Raw genomic sequence first — 23972 nt, forward strand, 5'->3', positions numbered from 1 at the left:
CAGTTGAGTGTGGAAAGGTTTTAAGGGGGTTCCAAGGGGTGACCCAACGTTCTGGACTACGCCATTGTTCTGGAAATTCATGGGACTCGGCGAGTGCATGAACAGACTCGGCGAGTCCAAGGCAATCTTCTTAAGGATGAAGATGAACTCGACGAGTTGTTCATGCAACTCAGCGAGTCAAGGACAGGACCTGTGTATCAGTTGATGATGAACTCGACGAGTTGTTCATACAACTCGGCGAGTCGGATGAGGATTCAGTCGATGATCATTTAGAAGGAAAACTCGTCGAGTCATCGCCTAACTCGACGAGTAGAGACGGGTTTGAGGTCTAATGGAAGGATAGGGACTTGGCGAGTCGGCGAGCCAACTCGGCGAGTCAGGTCAACTAGAAGTTGACTTTGACTTTGAATTGGTCAGGGGTAAAATGGTCATTTTACCCTAAGAGTAAATATCAGTTTCTGACTATTGTTTTGTGGGAATTATAGCCGGAGGATTTCCGGAGCAGCAGCGGCAGCAGTCAGAGGATTCCCGCACAATTCAGCAGCTACTACGAGGTGAGTTACCTTCCAGTAGCGGTGGGTCTACGGCCACAATGCCGACCCACCAGTAGGGATCGTATGTTAGATGTTTGTCTTTGTGATATTCATCTGTGTTGTTACTACCTGATATGTTATATGCTAGCGTGATATGGTATGTGATAGTGATAGAGTTCGGTTGTTAGGACCGAAGGGTAGGTTAGGCACCCCAGATATGCCTAACAGTATGTTATGACATGTTTAGCTGCTAGCATGATATGTTACATGAAATAGAGGTAGTAGGAGGGGAAGAGTCCCCGAGATTCGGTTGTTAGGACCGAAGGGTAGGTCAGACACCCCCAGATATGTCTGACAATAGATTATGCTATGATATATGTGATAGTAGTAGTAGGGAGTGAAATAGTCCCCGATGTTTGGTTGTTAGGACCGAAGGGTAGTCAGCACCCTAGAATGGCTCGACATGGGTAGGTCAGTGCCCCATAATGGCTTGACACGGGTAGGACGACACCCCAGAATGGACGTACGGGTAGGTCGGCACCCCAGAATGGCCGTACCGGGTAGGTCGGGCACCCCAGAAATGCCTGGAAGTATGTATGTGATGTGATTGTATGGTATGTGGTACAATGGGGGAACTCACTAAGCTTCGTGCTTACAGTTTTCAGTTTTGGTTTCAGGTACCTCTTCAGCGAAGGGGAAGGAGCTGACGCGGTAGCGGCACATCATACACACACATTGGTTTTCCGCATTATGAGATGTTCTGGGATTGTACTCTGACAATATTATTATTCTCATGCTTTGGGTTTTCAGACACGAGATATGTTTTATGAAATGATATGATTGGATGATGTTTTACTACAAATGTTTTACAAACCACTTAATTTAAATGAAATTTTTGGGCGTGAAAATTGGGTTGTTACACCATGTGTTATTCATCTATGTAAACAAAATCGAATCAAGATCAACAATAAATTCAATCTTTATATTAAACACACAGAGTAATGACAAGAGGGGTAGGCAGAGCACCAACAAATCAACAATCGATATCAACTAGGGAACGACATACCCATGTGTTATTGTATTCAAACAAAATTGAATCATGATCATTATAAATGACCAATAATTCGAAGGATGCTAAGAATCACATTGCAAATATTAGACACTTAACTAAATATATAAGCTCCAAACCCATATATAGACAAAGATAGGCCCCTTACGACTCTTTAATGATAATAATTTATGACGACACGTTTGCATGATTAAATGGTATTTTAGAAATGACCAAAATAGTCATAACCATGAGGAAAAAAGATATCTTACGAATCCTTGTTGAGTTCTATTAAATGACGACCAATAATCTATCTAAATAAAGTTCTCGAAGAGTAAATTGAGCTTACTAGTGTTTATCATCATGCTTTATGTCAAATTAAGGTTTCTTGTGACTTGTAAGTCCGCATTTATATTTTTGAAACACGTGTAGTTTACCGGTTAAAAGTCTTGAAAAATATGATTTGACTAATATACTACCTCATGATATTCTAATGAATGATTTTTTTATATATTTTTTACCATTAAAATAACTATATAAGATACTTATATACATTATCTAGCATATTAAGTCTTTAATAATCTTATCATAGCATAAATGGAAGAATAAGAACAATGCACAAAATAAACAAACTTAAAATTATAACATACAACTTTTTCTTGCCTTCCAATTTCATACAAAACTTTACATGGATATATAGTTTAATAGAAACATTTAATTGATAATTAATAGTTTTAAGTATCATATAACATTACAAAACTACGAAAAAACTACGAACCTAGATTAATAATCCTAAAATATTTTTCACTAATCGTGATTATGTAATTGGTAATTGGTAATTGGTAATTGGTAAATATGAATGAAAATACTTCCACAAGTAAAACATGTCATATCTTGATTGTTATATATTTTTAGATAGAAACAACATAATTATTGATGTTTTGTTTTTCGTAATTAATATTTCCTTTTAAATAAATGATATGTCATTAGATTCAAAGAAGAAGAGAAAATCAAAAACCTCTACAAATGGTGAGAAGGGCCAGAAACACAAAGATATCATCACATTATTCATATGCCCTCTCACACTCAAACCCCAAATTTTGCTGCTCGTAGTTGTCAGCAACAATTCACTCAAAATTATTCCCAATTGTTCCAACAAAATCGATTCTGTGTTTGTTAAAATCCAACATAAACCCTAGAGGTAATCATTTCTGTCCCTCAAAATCACCAGTGGTTTTTCTCCAATGAGCATCTTGTTCATTGATCTTTGTCGCGTCTAATGGATTCATCTTCTGTCTGTTTACTTTTTATCTAGAAATCTCTAAAATCTGCTGGGATGGCACTCTCAGTCTCCGACTTACCTGCGATGTATTCACTGCTTTCCAATTCACTTAGCGGCGATGTAGCCTTGCGGAAGCCTGCTGAATCGACGCTTGCGCAGTCCGAGAACATGCCGGGGTTCTGTTCTTGTCTAATGGTATGGTAAACGAATGTTTTATTTATTTATTTTTTAATTTCTAGGGTTTGAGATATCATTGATGGTTTACATTCTGTAAGTTTAATCAGCATTCTCTATTCTCGAAACTTTCTTATCAGAAATGTTATCAGGAAATGCGAGCATTACAGATTCTGTGGTCTAGAATAGCAGTTGTACTTGTACATATCAAAATCCAAATGCTAACTAGATTTAAGAACAATCATATGTTACAAATTAATTTATGCATTCCATACATGTCTGCTGAATATATCTTAACAATATCCAAATGCTCAAACATATGCCACTTCATGATATAATTTATGGTGCAGGAAGTGATAACTGCAAAGGACTTGGCATCTCAGACTGATGTTCGTTTAATGGCATCATTGTATTTCAAGAACAGTATCAACCGCTACTGGAGAAACAAGCGTGACTCATCGTAAGTTTATCTAGCTGTAGCTAAATTGTTTTGTGATTGATATTGATGATATGAAATTGTATGTAGTAGGCATTGATAGTTTGATACTTTGATAGTAATACATTGCTTGCATATGTCACTTTCTTGATTTACCAACATGATTTTCTCTTTTCCATTATTTACCAACATTCTTGGTTTTCTCTGAGGATTACTTCTGCTGTAAATCTTAATGTAGAACAAATAATTTCAGGGGTATTACCAATGAGGAGAAGTCACATTTGAGGCAAAAGTTGTTGTCTCACTTGAGAGAGGAGAACTATCAGGTGGGACCTACATTTGTCATTGACCAGTTTGCATCTTATTTTCAGCAACTTATCTAGTTGAATCACCTTTGATCACCTTTATGGATATTTTCAACTAATCTTACAAACCCTTTATTTTATTCTGACTTCTAAAATCTCTTCTCTGCATTCTCATTTAATCTCCAAAATACAGATTTCTCTTACCTTGGCTGTTCTAATCTCCAAAATAGCTCGCATTGACTATCCTAAAGAATGGTATGCTTTCTATATGATCCACAGTCACTTTTCCAACTATATTAAATTGATTTTATAGCCATAAATATTTGACTTCATATTTACTTGCTTTCAGGCCTGAGCTCTTTTCTGTTTTAGCCCAACAACTTCAATCATCAGATGTTCTTACTTCACACAGAATCTTTATGATTCTTTTCCGAACATTGAAGGAGTTATCCACCAAACGTCTTGCATCAGATCAAAAGAACTTTGCTGAGGTAAATTAATTGTGGAAAAGAAAAGTTAACAACTTTATATAACCTTTTAATGTGTAATCTTACATTAATTTTGTTTTGGCAGATAACATCCCAGTTTTTTGAGTACAGCTGGCATCTTTGGCAAACTGATATGAAGACCATACTAAATGGCTTCTCTTCCCTTACTCAAATCACAAACTCAAATGCTTCTGAAATCCATCAAGATGAACTTTATTTAACATGTGAAAGATGGTTTCTGTGCTCAAAGATAATCCGTCAGTTGATAGTTTCAGGGTTTCCAAGCGATGAAAAATCTTTACAGGTACAAAGGGTATTATCGTCTTTTCACATATTCCCTCTAGGAATTTATTTAACTTAACAATAACAATAACTTGTGTTTCTTGTAGGAGGTTCGGCCAGTCAAGGAGGTCTGTCCTTTGCTGTTAAAAGCAATCCAATCTCTCCTTCCATACTGTGAGTATCAATATCATTATTGACCAAAATGCCCTCCCACTAGTTCCATTTGGGAAACATAATTCCATAAGTTCTGATCCTATAATCTTATTTCACAGATTCATCTTTTGGGGAACACCATTTGAAACTTTTTGAATTTATAAAAAGGGCTTGCACGAAAGTGATGAAGATTTTAATTGCAATCCAGACAAGGCATCCGTATTCTTTTGGTGACCAAAATGTCCTCCCATTAGTCATGGATTTCTGTTTAAATAAAATAACAGATCCTGAACCAGAGATAATGTCATTTGATCAGTTTCTTATTCAATGCATGTCAATGGCAAAAATTGTTCTTGAATGCAAAGAATACAAACCAATCATGACTGGACGTGTGGTAGATGATACTGTAGTAACCCTTGAGCAAAGAAAGAAAAACATTTCTGGAGCTGTTGCAGGGGTACTTTCGTCTCTTTTGCCCAATGAAAGAGTTGTACTCTTGTGTAATGTATTGATAAGAAGGTAGTTGAAAATTTATCCTATTTACTGTTTTGTAGGATGGAATTGGAGAAGGAATGGAATGGTTCATTCATTCATTGACTTAATTCCATTGGAATGAAAGAGAAAGCTGTTTGTTTTGCATGATGGAATGGAATATCTCATTCCATTCCTTTTTCCTTCATCATTCCATTCTATCCAATTAAACATATCTTTATTGTCATCCATTTACTTCTATCAATGAAAATACATTGCTATTTCATGTTTTCTTTATCAGGTACTTTGTATTAACATCAAATGATTTGGAGGAGTGGCATCAAAACCCTGAGTCTTTCCACCATGAACAGGATGCAGTTCTTTGGTCTGAGAAACTAAGGCCATGTGCTGAAGCTTTATACATTGTTTTGTTTCACAATCATAGCCAAGTAGGTTTAAATTTTTAAATATTTACTTTTCTTTTTTCAATTTTTGATTTCTTTTTCTGTTTCCAGCTGTTAGGACCTGTTGTTGTTTCAATTCTTCAAGAGGCAATGAGTGGTTGTCCTCCTTCAGTAACTGATATGACTTCAGGCTTGCTTTTAAAAGATGCTGCTTATGGTGCAGCTGCATATATTTATTATGAGCTGTCTAATTATCTCAGCTTTAAGGATTGGTGTGACTTTTTTACCCTTCTAGACTTTCTATATCTGTTATCTATATGATACTAAGATCTTGTTTCCTTTTTTCCCATTAAATACTTTGTTTTTTCTTCACTTATTATCTAGAATTTTTCGTAGGTTTGACAATGCTTTATCATTGGAACTCACAAATGATCATCCCAACATGCGGATTATACATAGGAAAGTTGCACTTATTCTTGGTCAATGGGTTTCTGAGGTAATGCTATTGTGATCTTGATTTTTTTTTTTTATTATTATTTTTTTAAAATAATACAATTCCAGTTTTATTGATTTAAGTTATTCCTTACACATAACTTAAAACTAATGAAAGCTTATATTCTTTTTTCATGCAAACGACTACGTTTCTATAGACATAACTAAGTACAAACTCGCTTTAATGTCCACAAAAAAATACAAAGTTCTTTTTTGTTTGGTAATTCTTTGTCATATTATTTATTTTATTATTTTCTTTTTTGTATTTTGTTTTTGCAGATTAAAGATGACACCAAACGACCAGTCTATTGTGCTCTCATCAGGTTGCTACAGGACAGAGACTTGTGTGTCAGGGTATAAAATATAAATTATAGTTCAGTCTATAAAGCCCATTGCTATTTTTTTTTAATCATAAAAAGATTCCATTTTTTTTTAATATTTCAGCTGGCAGCATCTCGTTCATTATATTTCCATATTGAAGATGCTGCTTTTTCACAGCAAGAATTTTCTGATCTCCTCCCAGTTTGTTGGAAACTGTCTTTTAAATTGATTGAGGATGTTCAGGAGTTTGATTCCAAGGTAAACATTCCTTATAACTTTATAACTTTCTATATAATCTTTTATCATATACAAATTACATTTCTAACTTTTTGGTGTTATTTGTTGTTTCTCATTTCAGGTTCAAGTGTTGAACACAATCTCTGTGTTGATTGCTTATGTTGGTGACATCATCCCATACGCCCTTGAATTGGTTCAATTTTTTCAAAAGGTATTTAATCCAATTACTACATAACATTTCATTTAAATTGTAAAATTGTTGAATCAATTTGTCTAACTGGAAAACAATTCCTTTTTAATTTAAAGTCTTGGGAGGAATCTTCTGGTGAAAGCCTTCTACAGATTCAGCTTCTAAATGCTTTGAAGAACTTTGTAGTTGCACTTGGGTACAAATCTCCTATGTGCTACAATGTTCTACTCCCTGTTTTAGTTAGTGGACTTAATCTTAATAGCCCAGATGAACTTCTTGAAGACAGTATGCAGGTATTTCACTTTTCTCTTTAATTTAAAAAAAAAAATTCATTTTTTTTGTTAACTAATTTGTGACACATTACATTACTGATTACTCATGCAAGCTATGGGAAGCTACAATTTCCAATGCCCCTTCAATGGTCCCACAACTCCTGGCATACTTCCCATCTCTAGTGGATATACTGGAAAGAAGTTTTGATCACTTAAAGGTAACACTTTAAATAAAAAGATAAAAGACGTAAATGCCCCTGGAAAGGTTGTGATTAGTTACAATATTGGAATAATTTTTGTTTTAGGTTGCTGCATCTATCATCGAAGGCTACATAATTTTAGGTGGGACAGAATTTCTGAGTTTGCATGCTTCAAGTGTTGCTAAGCTTTTTGATCTTGTTGTTGGAAATGTGAATGATAAAGGCTTACTTTCTATACTACCTGTCATTGATGTTTTAATTCAGGTATATATATTTTAATTCAACAGTTTTTGTTTTTATATTTCATAACAAATATAAAAATTATAAAAAAAAAGAAGATTGGACATTGGATTGATGGTTAGAGGTGTTGGTATTGACAGTGTTCTCCTTCTGATGGGCCACAGCTGATCAGTAGTACCCTTCAGGTATTTGTTTTGTTTTGTGTAATATTATAAAAATTTATAAAAAATAAAATTTGTTTGGATGATTTGTTAGAAAATGATGGTGATATGCTTAACTGGAGATGATCGAGTGCCTACAAGTACAGCTGTAAAGGCATCTTCAGCTGCAATTCTTGCAAGAATTTTGGTGACAAATACAAATTTTGTAGGGCAATTAGGATCAGAGCCTTCACTTTTGATGTTGCTTCAGAATGCTGGTTTCCCTGTTGGGGAGAATATTCTTTTATGTCTTGTTGATGTATGGCTTGACAAGGTTAGTTCTGCTGCTGTATTTCAATTGATGGATGTAAAATTACCATTTTGCCCTTAACTTTTATACCATTACAATCGAGGGGAAAGCATCTTCCACTGAATCTGTTGTTTGTTTTGCATTATTACAGGTTGACAATGTAAATTATATTCAGAAAAAGACATTTGGATTTGCGCTTTCTATAATTCTAACATTAAGGTTGCCTCAAGTACTTGATAAATTAGATCAAATACTAAGGTACTTATATTATCACATAACTCATAACTTGTGGATTTTTTTTAAAAAAAAAAAAAAAAACTGAATACATTTTCACTGGCAGTGTATGTACAAGTGTCATATTGGGTGGAAGTGAAGACACAGCTGAAGATGAATCCAGGTTACAACCTTACAACTTACAACTCTTGTTTCTGCAAAAGACACAAATGCCCTTCTGATCATCATTTTCAATTTGTTTGTAAAATTGCAGCAGTGATAGTATGAGCTCTAGCAGACCTCAATTCCCAAGTAAAGAATTCAGGAGGAGACAAGTAAATACATCTATATTCTCTTTTCTTTTCATATATGTATTTATGAATTTAATTGAAGTACAAAAATGAAGCATGTTTTTTTTGTTTGTTTGTTGTTATGTTAGCAGATGAAAATTGCAGACCCTATAAATCAGTTGTCACTTGAGAATTCAGTGAGGGAGAATCTCCAAACATGTGCCAGTCTACATGGGGATGCCTTCAACACTGCCATGGCTAGAATGCATCCTGCAGCATTAGCCCAACTGAAACAAGCTCTTAAAATGACATAAAGGACATTTTCGTCTTTTTCTTCCTTTCTCTTGTGCGATATCCATTTTTTTTTTCCTTTCTTTCTTTCTTTTATTTTTTTACCAAGTAGGGCGGCGTTCCTACAATACCATGATGGAGATATATGCCCACACCTTTCTTCTCTACAAAAAAAAAGAATAGGGTAAGGTGTTGTTTCTTAATATTTTTTAAAATACTATTTTATTAATTTATTCTATAAATTGATATTGGTGGGACCCATAACTAAGCTTTACTATATCGGATTCCAAAACTTTGTATAAGCAAAGAGTTTGTTGCTGTGTTTTTAAAATTAATTATTTTTTATTGTTTGACAGGTGGTGATGGGTGTTGTTTGGACAATAGAGATTCTTGTGGGGTTTGATTTTTGGGGGTGGATTTGTTTGGGGTTTTTGTTTTTGAGTTAAAATTGAAGAGTGCTGCTCATGGGACACATGACATGACATGGCAATAGTGTAAATAGTGTGGTCTTTTATGTCTGTTTTTTTAAAAGGCATGAGGGTCTCTCACCATATTTACTTTTCGGGTTGGTGGGGTTACGTTTCACTAAAAAATTACTACTAATGAGTTGGTTGTGTAAGGATAGAGATCATGTTTGAGACATCATCATTGAATATTTGTAAAACTTTGTTTTGCTGTATTTTATATCGGAGAAATTTGGGATTGATGTGATTTTTTAAGGAAAATGTCACTAACACAATTAACTTTTATCATTTGTTCGATTTGGTCATTATTTTTTTTGCGTGTAATATACCATTTAAGTTGTTAGTTGCATGTCAATTAAGCCATTTTGGTCGATTTGAAACGATTACTAGGCGACCAAACCTATGTGAAAGTGTGACATGTTGAGGAAAGTTATGTGACAATGTTCCATATCATTGTTGCTCCACCCGCAATAATAATGAAGCCCTTATTTGGACCACTTCCCACTTCATTGTTACCTTCCTCAAGCAAAAGCAAATCTTGAAGCTTCTTTGGTTATTTCAAGACAATCTCTTCTGGCTTGTTAACTACACAATAAACTACCACTTGCTTGCTTCTGTGTGTATGTCATGGTGTGAGACTTTGTGATTGTGAGAGACTAGCTATGGAGTGAACATCTTGGCGCTTTGCAAATCCTAGGAGACATTTTTGGAATTGTCGAAAAAGTTTGGTGAGCTTTGATCTAGCTCTATTTACCATTTATTTGAAGATCATGCAAGAAAGTTATTGTTTCAATCTCTTATTTTGGTTTGAAAAACCCTTTTTTGTTCCAATAAAACCCTAACTTATTTGATCATGTTGGCGTGCTTCTGCTTCGTACATATATACATATGGTAGATGTTCGATCTTGATGATAACCTTTGCTGATTACATTTTTTGATAACATACATTTTTGATTTTCTTAGACTTTAGTGGTATACATTTTCTAGTTACATATCTTGTTATTGAATACTATTATGATTACATATTCTGATAAATCTATCTTGTTGGTAAATATGGTGGAAATGTGGATTGATTAATGTTATGTTGTTGATCTGATTACTTGACTAGCAAACTAGATGAAGGAATATGAAAACATTGGATGAAAAGATGATGACCAGGAGAAAGTGTAACGACCCGAATTTTCTAAACATATATGTAAGGAACTATCAGAGTTTTTCTTACAAAATGTAAAGTTCTACTAACTTGAAACAAGTTACATCCTTAGGTTAGTTTTAGGTTTACATTAATCTCAACCAAAAATGAACAACAATGAAATAAAAGCTACTTCTGGTCCAAGTCCTCGTGCTACTATCTTTTCACATAGAATGACTACTACCCGAACCTGCAAAACATGATAAATATCTATTACATCAGACCACATTTTTGGTGACTTATTCTATCTATTTTCACATTAATCTACTCTTTTTTTCCCTTACATACTCTATCCTTTTGTTCTATTCTTCTTGTACTCTGCTCTATTCTCGTTCTTTCTCATCATTTTTTTCTACTCTTGCTCTATCTCATCTTATGTCTTCTCATCTTTTCTCGTACTTATCTCATACTCTATTTTTGCCTATTCTCAAACTCATTTCTCTTTCTATCTTTACCTTTTTCATGCTCTTCTCAAATCTCATACTATTGACATGCTTTTCTCATACTATACTTACTTTTTACCTCTCTACCCTCAACCTTTCGTGCCTTAGCATTCTATTCTCATCTAGTCCTAACCAGTCCAATCACATATGATAGGTTCATTTATCATAAAGGGGGACAACATACCTCTAGTTCTACCGGGAACAACCATCCGGACATAACCTTGCATCTTAATCCCTCACAGATTCCTTACTTATAATCCCTCATGAATTATCTCTAAGTTCTTAAAGAGCTATCTTACCTTGTTCTACTCATGGAACCCTTTCTCCATCTTCTCTAACCACACACAATCTCATTCCTCCAGAAACTATCTGTCACATCCCCATTTTTACGACAAATTTAAAACTTTTTTATTTATTCTTATTTAATACAGAGTTTATTCATTAACGCAAATTTGGTCCCGTAAAATTATTTCTGAAGAAATGTTTCCGTTGATTTATTAAGGCTGGGGATGCCATAACTGATACAAGAAACATAAGCATATATGGAGACTTACCATGTCTCAATATACTAACGATCTATATCTCCTTGAATCTCTTAGCAGATACATACATCATTATCCAAGAATCTTTATTTAATTACCTACGATTCAAATAAACCGAGTGAGTTAGGTTAGGAAACCTGGTGAGCGCATAAGGTTTTCAACCCACAATATTATATTCTTTTAATCGTATAATCTTTAACATTTAAATATCCCAATTACCCCATTCCCGTTATCCTTACTTTCTAATCCTATTATTATGATCTAAAGGGATCATTTATAGGGACCTTTGTCCGCAACCATCTATATTTCCTAGATGGTTAGTCACGACGATATGATGGTATTTTGGGTATGCATGAAAGTGCAATAGTACTTTAGACAAACACGACATGCATGACAATACAATAGTACTTCGGACAAACATGACAAGGCACGACTTATTAATTCACACAGCTCTTACTAACCTATCACAACTATTATCCTACACAACCCTATCACATCCTCTCATTTTTATTTTTACACAACCTATTACTACCCAATTAAGTATGACATACGATTAGATCAAGTAGCAATCATATCATATAATATGAATATATTAAACACAACAAAAACAACGCACATAGCATTTAAGTATTTAAAATACTTGCATCTATGTGTAAGTTGAAAGTAACTATGTACTCACCTGACAGAAGTAGGCGACTCAAAGTTAGAGGCAGCGCTTCGCCTCAATACTTCTCAAAGACCTAAATGTATAAAGTACTAAGTCTTAGGCTAGTTTCATAATTCTGGCGACTACATATTAATAGTCTAGATTCCTTAACAATCTCAATTTCTACATCAAGATCTATCAAGTAAGGAATAACCATGTAGGATCATATTGGAGGTAAGGTTCGTTTGGTATACCGAGTGTACTGTTTGGAAAGCCCACTTTAAACACCTCACTAAATCTAGCCTATATATCATCCCCGTAAGTAGATCAATTAGTATAATGACTTGGAATCATTGATAAATCTTAATTATAGATTCATAATAACGAATATGACTATAATTATAAGTTACTATTGAATAAAATAAGTGTAACTCAACTTACAGAGTATTTTGATGAAAACCGGGGATTATGCGAGAAGAACTCTGATCTGGGGGCTTCTATTCACTGGCTATCTGAAACCGCATGGCTTCGCCGATGGGGTCGAGAAGTGAGGAGTAAAAACTAGAAAGAGATTCAGAAAGAATATGAAGGAGAGGTGTGAAGAAAATGAAAGAAATCGCAGCTATATATATATATATATATATATATATATATATATATATATATATATATATATATATATATATATATATATATATATATGTCACACCCCCGAACCAGATGGCGGAAACGTCCGAGGGCTCACGTGACTAAATTTGAATATCATCACAATGAATATACATGAATCATAACATAAACATCACTATGCATCAATATATTACAACTGACATTGTTCACATCAAGTACATTGTTTTAACATTACAAATCCATAACATAAATTGTTTGATAGTTTTCAAAAGCACAACACCCTAACATAATTGGTACTACTCCTCAGCTTACCTGTTACCTGAGAATACAAGTTATTTTGAAAACGGTCAACATATGGAATGTTGGTGAGTTCATAAGCAGTTTTGATATGAAAATGTGTTGTGTAGTTTGTAAGAAAACAACCCAGAAAATCCCTTATTTTCTGAAAAGACCATTGTTATTATATAAAAGTGTGAAGATCCGTAAATATATGCATGATGATTTCAAAACATGTATAGTTGAAAAACTTCATATTAAAAGTACCAGTGAAAAATGTTGAACTTCCCGGGAAAACCCAATGTTTTCCGAAAATAAAAGAATATCATATAACTGTTCGAATTGTTACCCATCCCGTGGATGATTTTGATTTACCTTGATTACTTGATTAATATTGGATTTATTTATGTGAGTCGTTATAACCATGCATGATAATGACTAGTTCGTCTGTCTTGGCACTCTGGTGAACGCCGGAATTAATCTTAAGATTTTGTCACCCTAGACTGGTCGAGTCTAACTGTAGCGAACAGCTGAGGTGTGGGGGAGTTACCCCCGTATAGATCTATACACAAACTCTCGCTCTCCCTCCAGGAGACTTTGATTATAACTACAGACTACGACCGACACACGTTGGTGTCACCCGTTATTACTCACTAAATCCCAATTGACTTTGATTACTATTGATTATCAACCCGTATTTGTTTACTTGGATTGACGATAGGCCTAATAAACGAGGAGAAGAGGATTACAAGATCCTACTATTCCCGCGTATTATTTATGACTACTGATTATACGAAGGACACGCTGGCCCATTTCGTATTTGATTTACTTGGACCTTACTAGCAATGCTAATGGGCCACTAAGGCCCAATAGCACTTAAAATCCATTGACGGTCCCTTAAATATGAAATTGGGTCATAGAAGGCCTAATAACATTTATAATCATCCCTTGGGCCCAAAAATCATGTTAATGGGTCACAAAGGCCCAATAAGCATGTTTGGAACTTTCAAGCCCAAATGATTTAATGTTTACTTGTTTTAGGTATAGTATAGATGTCGGAAATGTTTAATTGAACCATTGTTAAATTTGTATCGGTACGAGATCGGTCGGTCGTTTATAACGATATTTGGAAATTTATGTATATTCATCTTTTCATTTTTCATAAGTTGTGGTTTGGTAATTTTGACCCAAATATCTTAATAAAATAATTGACTCAAAATATTGGTTTGACCCTTTTCATCCCTTCTTTAATGAAAATGACAATTTTAGTCCCTTAAATATAAAAAAAGACATTTTAGGCCCTAAAAACCATTTTCTTGTCATTTTTGACCCATAGACTTTGTTTAGGTGATGATTTTAGCTCAAAATTTACTTTTATCAGTTTCAGCCCTTCCAGAAAGTGTTTCTCGGTTAAAGCCCAAACTTTTTGCAACTTTTACAATTTTGGCCCAAAATCCAAAAAGTTTACATTTTTTATCCTTGTTTGGAAAATACATCATTTTAACCCCTGAAATAGTTTTGATTACCCTTTTTACCCCCTGTTTTGAGAAGTTTATCATTTCACTCCCTTAAAAGTTGAATTTTTCGCAAGTTATGGCTTAATGGACCGAAAAGCCCAAAATTTGGCCCATTAAGCTACAATTTACACTTCTAGCTCTTAAAAGAGTATGATATCCATAAAAAACATTTATTTTTTCTGATTTGACTCTTTTATTCCTTAAGAAACCGTGAATGACAATCTTTCCCCAAAATTTTGCTTAGTTGACAAAAATAACCCAATAATGAGTCTTATGTTGTAACATGTTTATTTTAACCCTTATATGGTAGATTTTTATTAACTAGTTATGTGTAATACACCCTAGATCACATATTTTTCCCTTATGAACTATAGATCTCGAAATATCTTTCATTTTTGGCACATATTTATCACATATACACATGAAATCATACATAGCACACACATACACATAGATCTACACATTTTACTTGTATTCTCCCCCATAAAACATATGAAAACCGAAAATAAAGGGGTATGAACTCACCTTTTTTTGTTGATTTCGATTTGAAGAAGAAAGGGAAGAAGTTTGATGCTATTTTCGGCCCTAGCAACACCTTGTTGTAAATTTCGAGCTTAAGGAGTTTTCTAGGAGTATGATCACCAAAAGATTGTTTAGAAGAAGTGATATTACAAGAGAGAAGAGTTATGTGACTTAGACATGTAAAAACTTACCAAAGAATGTTGATTTTTGTGGAAGAACTTCCTTGAAATGCCCTAGATATCGAAAATTTTGATGTAGTATCAAGAGTGTTCCTTGAGAGTGTTTAGAGAGAATTTGTGAGGTGTGTGTGTGTTTTCCTCTTGCTCTCGGCCGAAGAAGAATAAGAGAGGAGAGAAGAGAAAGATAAGGATATGATGGATGCATGGGAACATGAGATGGTTGCATGGAAGACCAAAATACAATAAGGAGGTGGCTAACCCTCCTTATTTCATTAATTTCCATTTTTTTTGTTTTCCCACTTGGGCCGAGAATTAGAGAAAAGAAAAGAGAGTTTTGGGCCGTTTTGCTTAAATTCATATTGTAGGACCAATTTGATGATTTTTTTCGGCTCATTGGGCTCCTATGATGGTTTACGGCCCAATTTGTCAAAAATAATGGGCTTCATAGTCCATTAAAGTTAATTAGGTTAGTTATGGCCCAATAAGATCCATTAGGGTATTTTATTTCATTCTAGGCCCAATATGGCCCAAAATGTTAAAATAAATGGAAGTGGGTCCAATTAGAGCCCACTTAAGAGTTCTAAGCCCAAAATAGTCAAATTGGAAGCTTATTGGCCTATTAGGCCCAATAAGGAAATCCTAGTCCATAATGGACTTAAACCGGGATTTTTAGGGTTTCCAATTCTTTGTTGACTATTTGAAGTGCCTGCATAAAGCGTTGATGGAAAATTTGTTGTTATCGAATAAGCATCATACGTGCTTTCACATTTTTGGTTCACAAATGTTATCATTCTTGTTGTTACATGGTATAGAATTCCAAGTTGTGACAATATATATATATATATATATATATATATATATATGCACACACACACATACATACACACACAAGTAGGTTCATGCGAAAACATAAATAATTTGCCAAAATGTGAAAACATATTTTATCTTATAAAAATCAAACATATGTACTTTAGAAATTAAATTTATTAGCAATACGTTAAAGATAATAAGTTTACATGAGAGGGTGTTATGGTAATATAAATTTAAATGTGATTTTAACAACCATTTTTTTTTTCACGTCGTTAACCACTTTTAAATTCAAGCTTTCATAATAAAAAAGTCAAAAAACATGCTTTGCTAATATGAAACAGTTTCTCATGTATCATCGATTATTATCATGTAGTTCAAAAATCGGATGAATTTTTGTCCAAAATATAAGGTTGAGATGACACAATCTTATAGGTTTTCCTTGTTTTCATGTTTCGACAAATTCTTTGCATTTTTCGCATGAGCCCTCTTATATATATATATATATATATATATATATATATATATATATATATATATATATATATATATATATATATAGTCAGTTTGTGAATGCATGCCACACATACATCCCTTGCGCACCGTGCATGCTGTCGGCTAGGGTGACATGTCAATCATTTACTGGTGCCACGTGTGACATTATGTATGGTATGTCAGTACGCACCGCACCCTCTATCTGGGCGCGCGACTGCGGGCGGATTTTCCTGTTTTCTTGAAAAATTCGTAACTCTTTCTTTGAGCTTTGTTTTCGATGGGTTTTATACCTACCCATAGCTATTGACGAGATCTACAATTTCATTTAGACTCTGTCGGATAATTTTGACTTTATATTTAAAGTTATATTTTTACAGGCTTAGATTGTTAAATTCTGTGTAAAATTCATAAGTCTCTCATATGATATCCATTCTTGACTGACTTTATATTAACAGATAGGTATGGACGATATCTTCAACTCTCGTTTAAATTATTTTTCCTAACAACCGACCTAATTTAGATATAGTTTCTAATCCGTATACTGATGTGCTGAAACTTCGAAAAATCATAACTTCCTCTCACGATGTCAGATTTAGGTGTTCTCTATATGTTCAGAATCCTTGTCACATATACTACAAATTTGGTTAAGGTCATTTATCCTAAATATCCTTTTATCAAAATATCATTTTTATTGCTTATAGTACCTTAAGCATCTAACCCGAATCTGCAGGTGTTACAATTATCCCCCCTTAGTATGATTACGTCCTGAAATCATCAGTAAAAAAGGCTTGTATAATGACTCCACACGTTACCTTTCCATCCTAAGTAATAATCGTAACTCTTGGACGTATTGACTGTCGACGATGCTTGATCCCGCACTTGCTGTTCCTTCTAAATTCGATCTCTATTGGTGGCTCCTGTTCCTTCTAGAATAGACTTAATCTAAGATGAGATATTTACTTCGACTACCACAACAGACCGAACGGTGATGATTTAATGATCTTCCATCACATGATGTAATGTCTATACTCATGTCTCTTTGCGCCAGATTCAACCATAGATGATACATTCCTTTATGTTCTAATGTGATATAATCACATTCTAGCATGTAGCACTTCTAGCTACATGCTACTTAATTTTGATGGTGATCACGATACTTTTATTTATTGATTCAATTATCCTTTCCTTCAATCCAAAGTCGGACGCTACGTTGAACTTACTTCATAGATTAGTTGGACTTGATTCGATATGACCATTAAGGTCGGATAACATTCATCTTCTTAGTCATCACCAAAATGATGGTAACGATGGACACAAACAAAACGAATTTGACTACTAATGCCTTAATAACATTGTGCCACATCCTGATTCAAGTACTAATCCTGTGCTTCCGGTAGTACGGGCCCATACTACATTCCACACGTTCTCATACTTATACTAGGAATTTGTCTAGCAGTTCTTAATTTTCTATTCCTAAAAAGCACAACAACAATTTAACACATATAACTCCATTTGGATCTTCCTTTCCATTGAAAGATGATGGCTTGCAAGTCATGAAGTCCTTATACTTGCAGTGGCCTATGGGTTCAATATTCATTTGGACCGGTTCAATATTCATTTGGACCTTTGGTTGCTCTGGTCCTTGATAACTTTCCAAGTCATCATTATTTCCTTCTTGAACCATTGTTGAATGCGTAGGAACCGACCCATGGTTAATTTGCTCAACGACTATCGGTTCGTTGATCACTGGTATGCCACCCCTAGCGTTATCTATCCCTTGGGTTAGGAGTTCCATAAACCCACGCCTTTGTTGGTCTAGCATATTTTGCATCATTAATCAAACTTCATCCATCGGGAGCTGAGCAACTCCTGCTCCGACGTTCTGAGGTGCTAGACCTCCTTCGTTATTGACGACTTTCCCGCTCCTTGTGATCGTCATGTTTTATATTTACCGAAGCAGGCGTTTAAGGTACCGAGAGGCGAGTTTATTATGATAGGGAGGTTTTAGTTATGTTTTGACGTATACGTCCTCCCTATCACTCCCAAAATTATATGCCAGTTCTTAATATATTATATATACAATTAGAAATTTGAACACATAAAATTTCTAGATTTGGTCGGCAACATACAATAAATCCATTCATGTAATAGCATCCTAGGAAGGTATCCTAAATTATGCTATAACATAAGTCATTTAGCACATAATAGCAACTTAGGCATTTTTCCTAAAGTATTATAGTACTTGTGTCATTTCAGGTAAACTAGCTAAAATAAAAGAGACACTTACCTAACAATCACTGCTTAGCATTCTAAGTTTATGTCTAGAAATTCCCTAAAATTCTTAGTTTGCTTAAACTAATGCTCTGATACCAACAGTGACATCCCCATTTTTACAGTCATTTTAAAACTCTTTAGTTATGCTTATTTCATACATAGTTTATTCATTAACGCGGAATTTGGTTTTGTAAAAGTATTTCCTAAGAAATGTTTCCATTGATTTGTTAAGGCTAGGGATGCCATAATTGATACAAGAAACATAAGCATTAATGGAGACTTACCATGTCTCAATATACGAACGATCTACATCTCCTAAAATCTCTCAGCAGATACATACATCATTATCTAAGAATATTTAATTACCTGCAATTCAAATAAAATGAGTGGGTCAGGTTGGAAAACCTAGTAAGCACATAGGGTTTTTCAATCCATAATATTATATTCTTTTAATCATATAATCTTCAACATTTAAATATCCCAATTACCCTATTCCCGTTATCCTTACTTTCTAATCCTATTATGATGATCTCAAGGGATCATTCATAGGGATCTTCGTCCACAACCATCTATATTTCCTAGATAGTTAGACACGACGATATGTTGGTATATTGGGTAAGCACGGAAGTACAATAGTACATTCGACAAACATGACAATACAAATAGTACTTCAGACAAACACGGTCAAGCCACTGCTTATTAATTTACATAGCTCTTACTAACCATCACACCTGTTATCCTACACAACCCTATCACAACCTCTCATTTATTATTTTTACACAATCTATTACTACCCAATCATATTTTTAAGTATGACATACGATTAGATCAAATAACAATCATATCATATAGTATGAACATATAAAACATAGCAAAAACATAGCACAAAGCATTTAAACATTTAAAATAATTGCATCTATATGTTAGTTGAAAGTAACTATGTTGTAACGTCCCAAAATTCAAGACTAAAAATTTCTTTTAATAAGACATTACGTTAAGCAAATTCATCATTTCAAAACATAAACAAAGTATTAGTTTCCAAAATACATATTCTTGATCAGAGTAAACATTCCCAGGCTGTCCAAACTATGGTGTGTGCCATGCGATCACCCCGAGCTCTTTCCTCCGCTACTGGAAGTACCTGAAAACAAAACTGAAAACCGTAAGCACGAAGCTTAGTGAGTTCCCCACCCTACCACATACCACGCATAACCACATACTGCACATACTGGGCCACGCCCGCTATCCTGGGCCTCACCCCCTACCTCGTGCCTCGCCCGCTACAATGGCCCCGCCTGGCTTCGAGCCCCGCTCGGATACATATCTGTTTCACTTAGGCCTCGCCTGTCACAGGGCCCCGCCCACTAACATATAATAGCACGTAAGCATATCACATCACATCACATAATCTAAACACATACTAACGGATCCTGTTCTAAGGCCTCGCCTATCTCTGGGCCCCGCCCTTGTCCTGCTACTGATGAGTCATGGAACCCCGTCCATACTCTTGCTGATAGTGAGGTACGGGCCCAGCCCACCCTCACTCCTTCCCTAACCTGGGCCTCGCCCCTGCTCTGCTGCTACTGAGATGTGGAAATCCATCCACACCTTACTATTGGTGAGATACGGGACCTCGCCCACACCCACCTCCCTACCAGGAACATACAAGTATCACACAGACAACGAGTATAAACTATCACATAAACCATTCCTTGGGCACCCGCCCTCTATCATTGGACCTCGTCCCGAATATCATACTAGCATACTGTGCCTAGGGCTAACCCCCGGGTCTTCTACTCATAACTACATGGGCCGACATTGTGGCCGTAGACCCATTCATACAAAGGGAAACTCACCTGCACTGGCTGAAGTGGCTGATGAACCCACTAGCTGCTGCTCGGCAACTCTCTGAACTCCTGCTCCACTCGCTCCCCGAGCTACCAATGACAAGCAACACTGAGTCTAACTGACCCCCAAAAGACAACCAAGTCAATTATGGTCTAAGTCAAAGTCCTGGTCAAAGTCAACCTTTCCAGGTCAACCCTACTCGCCGAGTCCACTTACTGACTCGCCGAGTTCACATACTCAGGGTCCTTCCATTCGCGACATGACTCGCCGAGTCAGTCCATGACTCGCCGAGTCCAACGATTTCCGAGTCCTGACCTGACCAACTCGTTGAGTCTCCACCCGACTCACTGATTCGAGTCTCAACTCGAAGGGTTTGGGGGCTTCACGACCTGACTCACCGAGTCCAAGAACAGACTCGCCGGGTGCCAGGCAATCTTCATCCAACTCGCCGAGTTGTTCCTCTAACTCGCCGAGTTCATGCCCATCATCAACCGACTCGACGAGCTGTTCATCCCAGTCGTCGAGTTCCTTCTCATCTTCATGCTACTCGCCGAGTCCACTCGAAGGACTCGCCGAGTTCATTCAGATCTACATACATGCAGAGGACTTTTGAGTCATGCATGGACTCCAAACTGTAGATCTACCCTTCCCAAGCATATTCCCTACGTAAAGTTGCAAACTTTACGTGTAGAGATGGAGATCTAGGCAAAATGCACCATAAACTAGGGTTTAAGGCCAAGGGGCTTCAAAATCGACTCAAGGGCTGATACTTTATGCTTCTCCAGTCCATAACACACTTGGATCTGAAGTAGCAACTCCAGATCCGGCCTCTAACTCAAAATAATAACATTATGGCTAAAAGCCCCAACAACCACTCATAGATCTAGGTGCAAAAAGGGTCCAGGAACTAGTTTATACCTCCAAAAGCTCAGAAATGTCTTCCCAACCCCGGATCTACAGCCCCTTTCTTGCACTCTCAAGATTCTTCTTCTTTCTCCAAGCTTAATGCACCTTCCAAGGCAACAAATGGCTCAAAAAGAGGATATGACGGCTAGGGTTTGGTATCCAGGGCTAAAGAGGCAGTAAGGAACCCTAGGAAGAAGATTAAGACGTTTATATAGGCTCCAAGTCCCGAATTTAGGGATTTCCACGCACAGACCAGACTCGCCGAGTCACATTGGCCGACTTGCCGAGTCGGTCACTTACTCCTCGAACCGGATCCCGCTCTGACTCGCCGAGTCGCCCCTTAACATTAAGGTTTTCTTTCCTTTCTTGGCCTTCAAAACTTTGGGTGTTACATATGCACTCGACAGAAGATTTCCATTTCTTTTATTTTACATAAAGGGTCCTTAGGTTTTATTGAATCTGACTTTTTGGTCTATTTTTGTTTTTTTGATACATATTAAAGAATTTTTGTAGTGTTTCTTGTGAGAGAATTGACTTATTTTACATAAATGGTCTTTAGGTTTTGTTGAATTTGACATTTTTGGTCCATTTTTGTTTTTTATATATCTTAAAGATTTTTTTAGGGAAATGGCTTAATTTACATGAATGGCCTCTAGATTTTGTTGAACTTGACACTTTTGGTCCGTTTTTTGTTTTAAAAAAAAGGTTTTGGGCGAAGCCCGAATCACCTACTAGTTATATTTAAATTAATAATTTAACTATATAATTTTTGTACTTATTTAAAACATCAAACAATATTTTTGTTTTTAAAGGTAACAATATAACTTTTGTATATATAATGTTACTTTTAACTATTGTTGTTGTAAGTTATTTAAAATAACATATTTGGAAACTCTTAATTATTTTAATTTGGTTTCAGAAATTTAACTATTTAAAAAATTATTTGATGAATATTTTTATTTTCTTTGATTTTAATTATTTAAAACAACAAACATTTTTTTTTGTTTTAAAAGATATTATATTTTTTTTATATAATATTACTTTTAACTATTCTTATTGTAAATTATTTTTAAGCTGCTTATTTGAAAACTGTTAATGATTATAAATAAATAGTTTCATGATATTTTTTGTTAATATAGAATTACAATTAGGTCTAACACTATAATTTATAACCTTTAACTATTTATAAAATAGTATCTCGTTTTTTTTTTTCAAGTTTAACTGAACTAAATTGACTTAAGTTAACCGTTTAACATTATCTTGAAATTAATAATTTAACTATTTTGCATAATATAAAAAATTATACAAAAGTTGTAACTTTAGAATGACAATTGCTCACATACGACAATATATCTAAACTAATAGGTTAATTATAATATGTAAAAAGTTAAAATCATAATTTTATAAATAAAAGTAAAATATGATATTTTAATATTATAGTTTAGTTAATTTATGATCAGAATTTAGTTTTTATATTAATTTAACATTATTAACCAATTTATAATAATTATTAAAAAGAAATTGAAAAGTAATGAAGGTTTCAAATACATGTGATACAAGTAAACATGTCTCTTTTGTGAGTATATATAAATATAGATAGATAGTTTGATGACATGTTGTAACAAACTATTTAAAAGTACAATTTATTTAACTAATTTAGATTTATTTTATTAAATACCATAAATATCAATTAATTACTATACTTTAAAAAACCATTCAGTTATAATAATTTAACCATAATAACTTTTGAAAAGTTGTAATATTATGAAGGACTTTCAATTCAGTTAAATACATGGTTTAATTTAAATAATTATACTAACCAATATGGTATTAGCATGATGACAATGATTACAAATGATCAAACTTATAGTTTTTCTAATTATTTATCTATAACAATAGTTAAAATAATACTAAACAAAAAATAACATATGAAATTACTTATGTAAAATCTACCTGTAGAAATTACTGAAATAAAATTGTTCAGTATATATATATATATATATATATATATATATATATATATATATATATATATATATATATATATATATATATATATTTATTGAAGTCATAACAATTTGAATTTTATTTTATAAATTGCATTCAATAAAAAGAACTACTACAAATTTTCAATTTTGAACATTATAATAGATGTCTAATTTTTTTATATGGTTCAAAATAATAAAAATATTATATAGTAAAAGAAATTATTTTTCCACACTTAGTGACAATTAGTTTATTTATAACAATGTATATTTTCTAATTCAAATTTCAACAACATTACAACTAATTTATTGAAATTCAAATTAAAATTTCTGTACAACAATATACCAAGCGTTTATATATGTATTAGTTTGAATAACACATATTCTTTTAGTATTTTTTAACTATGTAATTTATTTGATGAACAACATGTTAGAATTCGTCTAGTTTTAAATATCCAAATGACTATCTAATAAAGC

The 23972-nt window shown here is 34.3% G+C and overlaps 1 protein-coding gene across 4 annotated transcripts; it reads left to right on the forward strand.

Annotated features, from left to right (window-relative positions):
- Window positions 1-2572: 2572 nt before the first annotated feature.
- LOC111908637 (uncharacterized) lies at window positions 2573-9521 on the forward strand. Of its 4 annotated transcripts, none has more exons than XM_023904450.2 (25): window positions 2573-2782; window positions 2897-3058; window positions 3388-3497; window positions 3727-3799; window positions 3972-4033; window positions 4128-4269; window positions 4352-4570; window positions 4656-4722; window positions 4821-5220; window positions 5474-5621; window positions 5688-5848; window positions 5973-6072; window positions 6348-6422; window positions 6513-6647; window positions 6748-6837; window positions 6933-7109; window positions 7202-7306; window positions 7394-7552; window positions 7669-7713; window positions 7784-8002; window positions 8130-8236; window positions 8319-8375; window positions 8466-8526; window positions 8631-8956; window positions 9129-9521. In XM_023904450.2, exons 2-24 carry the CDS (start codon window positions 2918-2920, stop codon window positions 8793-8795), a joined length of 3018 nt encoding a protein of 1005 aa, XP_023760218.1. In that variant the 5' UTR covers window positions 2573-2782; window positions 2897-2917; the 3' UTR covers window positions 8796-8956; window positions 9129-9521. The 4 variants fall into 4 exon arrangements, with proteins under 4 accessions (XP_023760218.1, XP_023760220.1, XP_023760222.1 ...); XM_023904452.2 differs by having other exon boundaries at window positions 8469-8526; XM_023904454.2 differs by having other exon boundaries at window positions 8469-8526; window positions 8634-8956.
- The last annotated feature ends 14451 nt before the right edge of the window (window positions 9522-23972 follow it).

Source organism: Lactuca sativa, chromosome 8 (genome assembly GCF_002870075.4).
Source record: "Lactuca sativa cultivar Salinas chromosome 8, Lsat_Salinas_v11, whole genome shotgun sequence".
Lineage (NCBI taxonomy): Eukaryota > Viridiplantae > Streptophyta > Magnoliopsida > Asterales > Asteraceae > Lactuca > Lactuca sativa.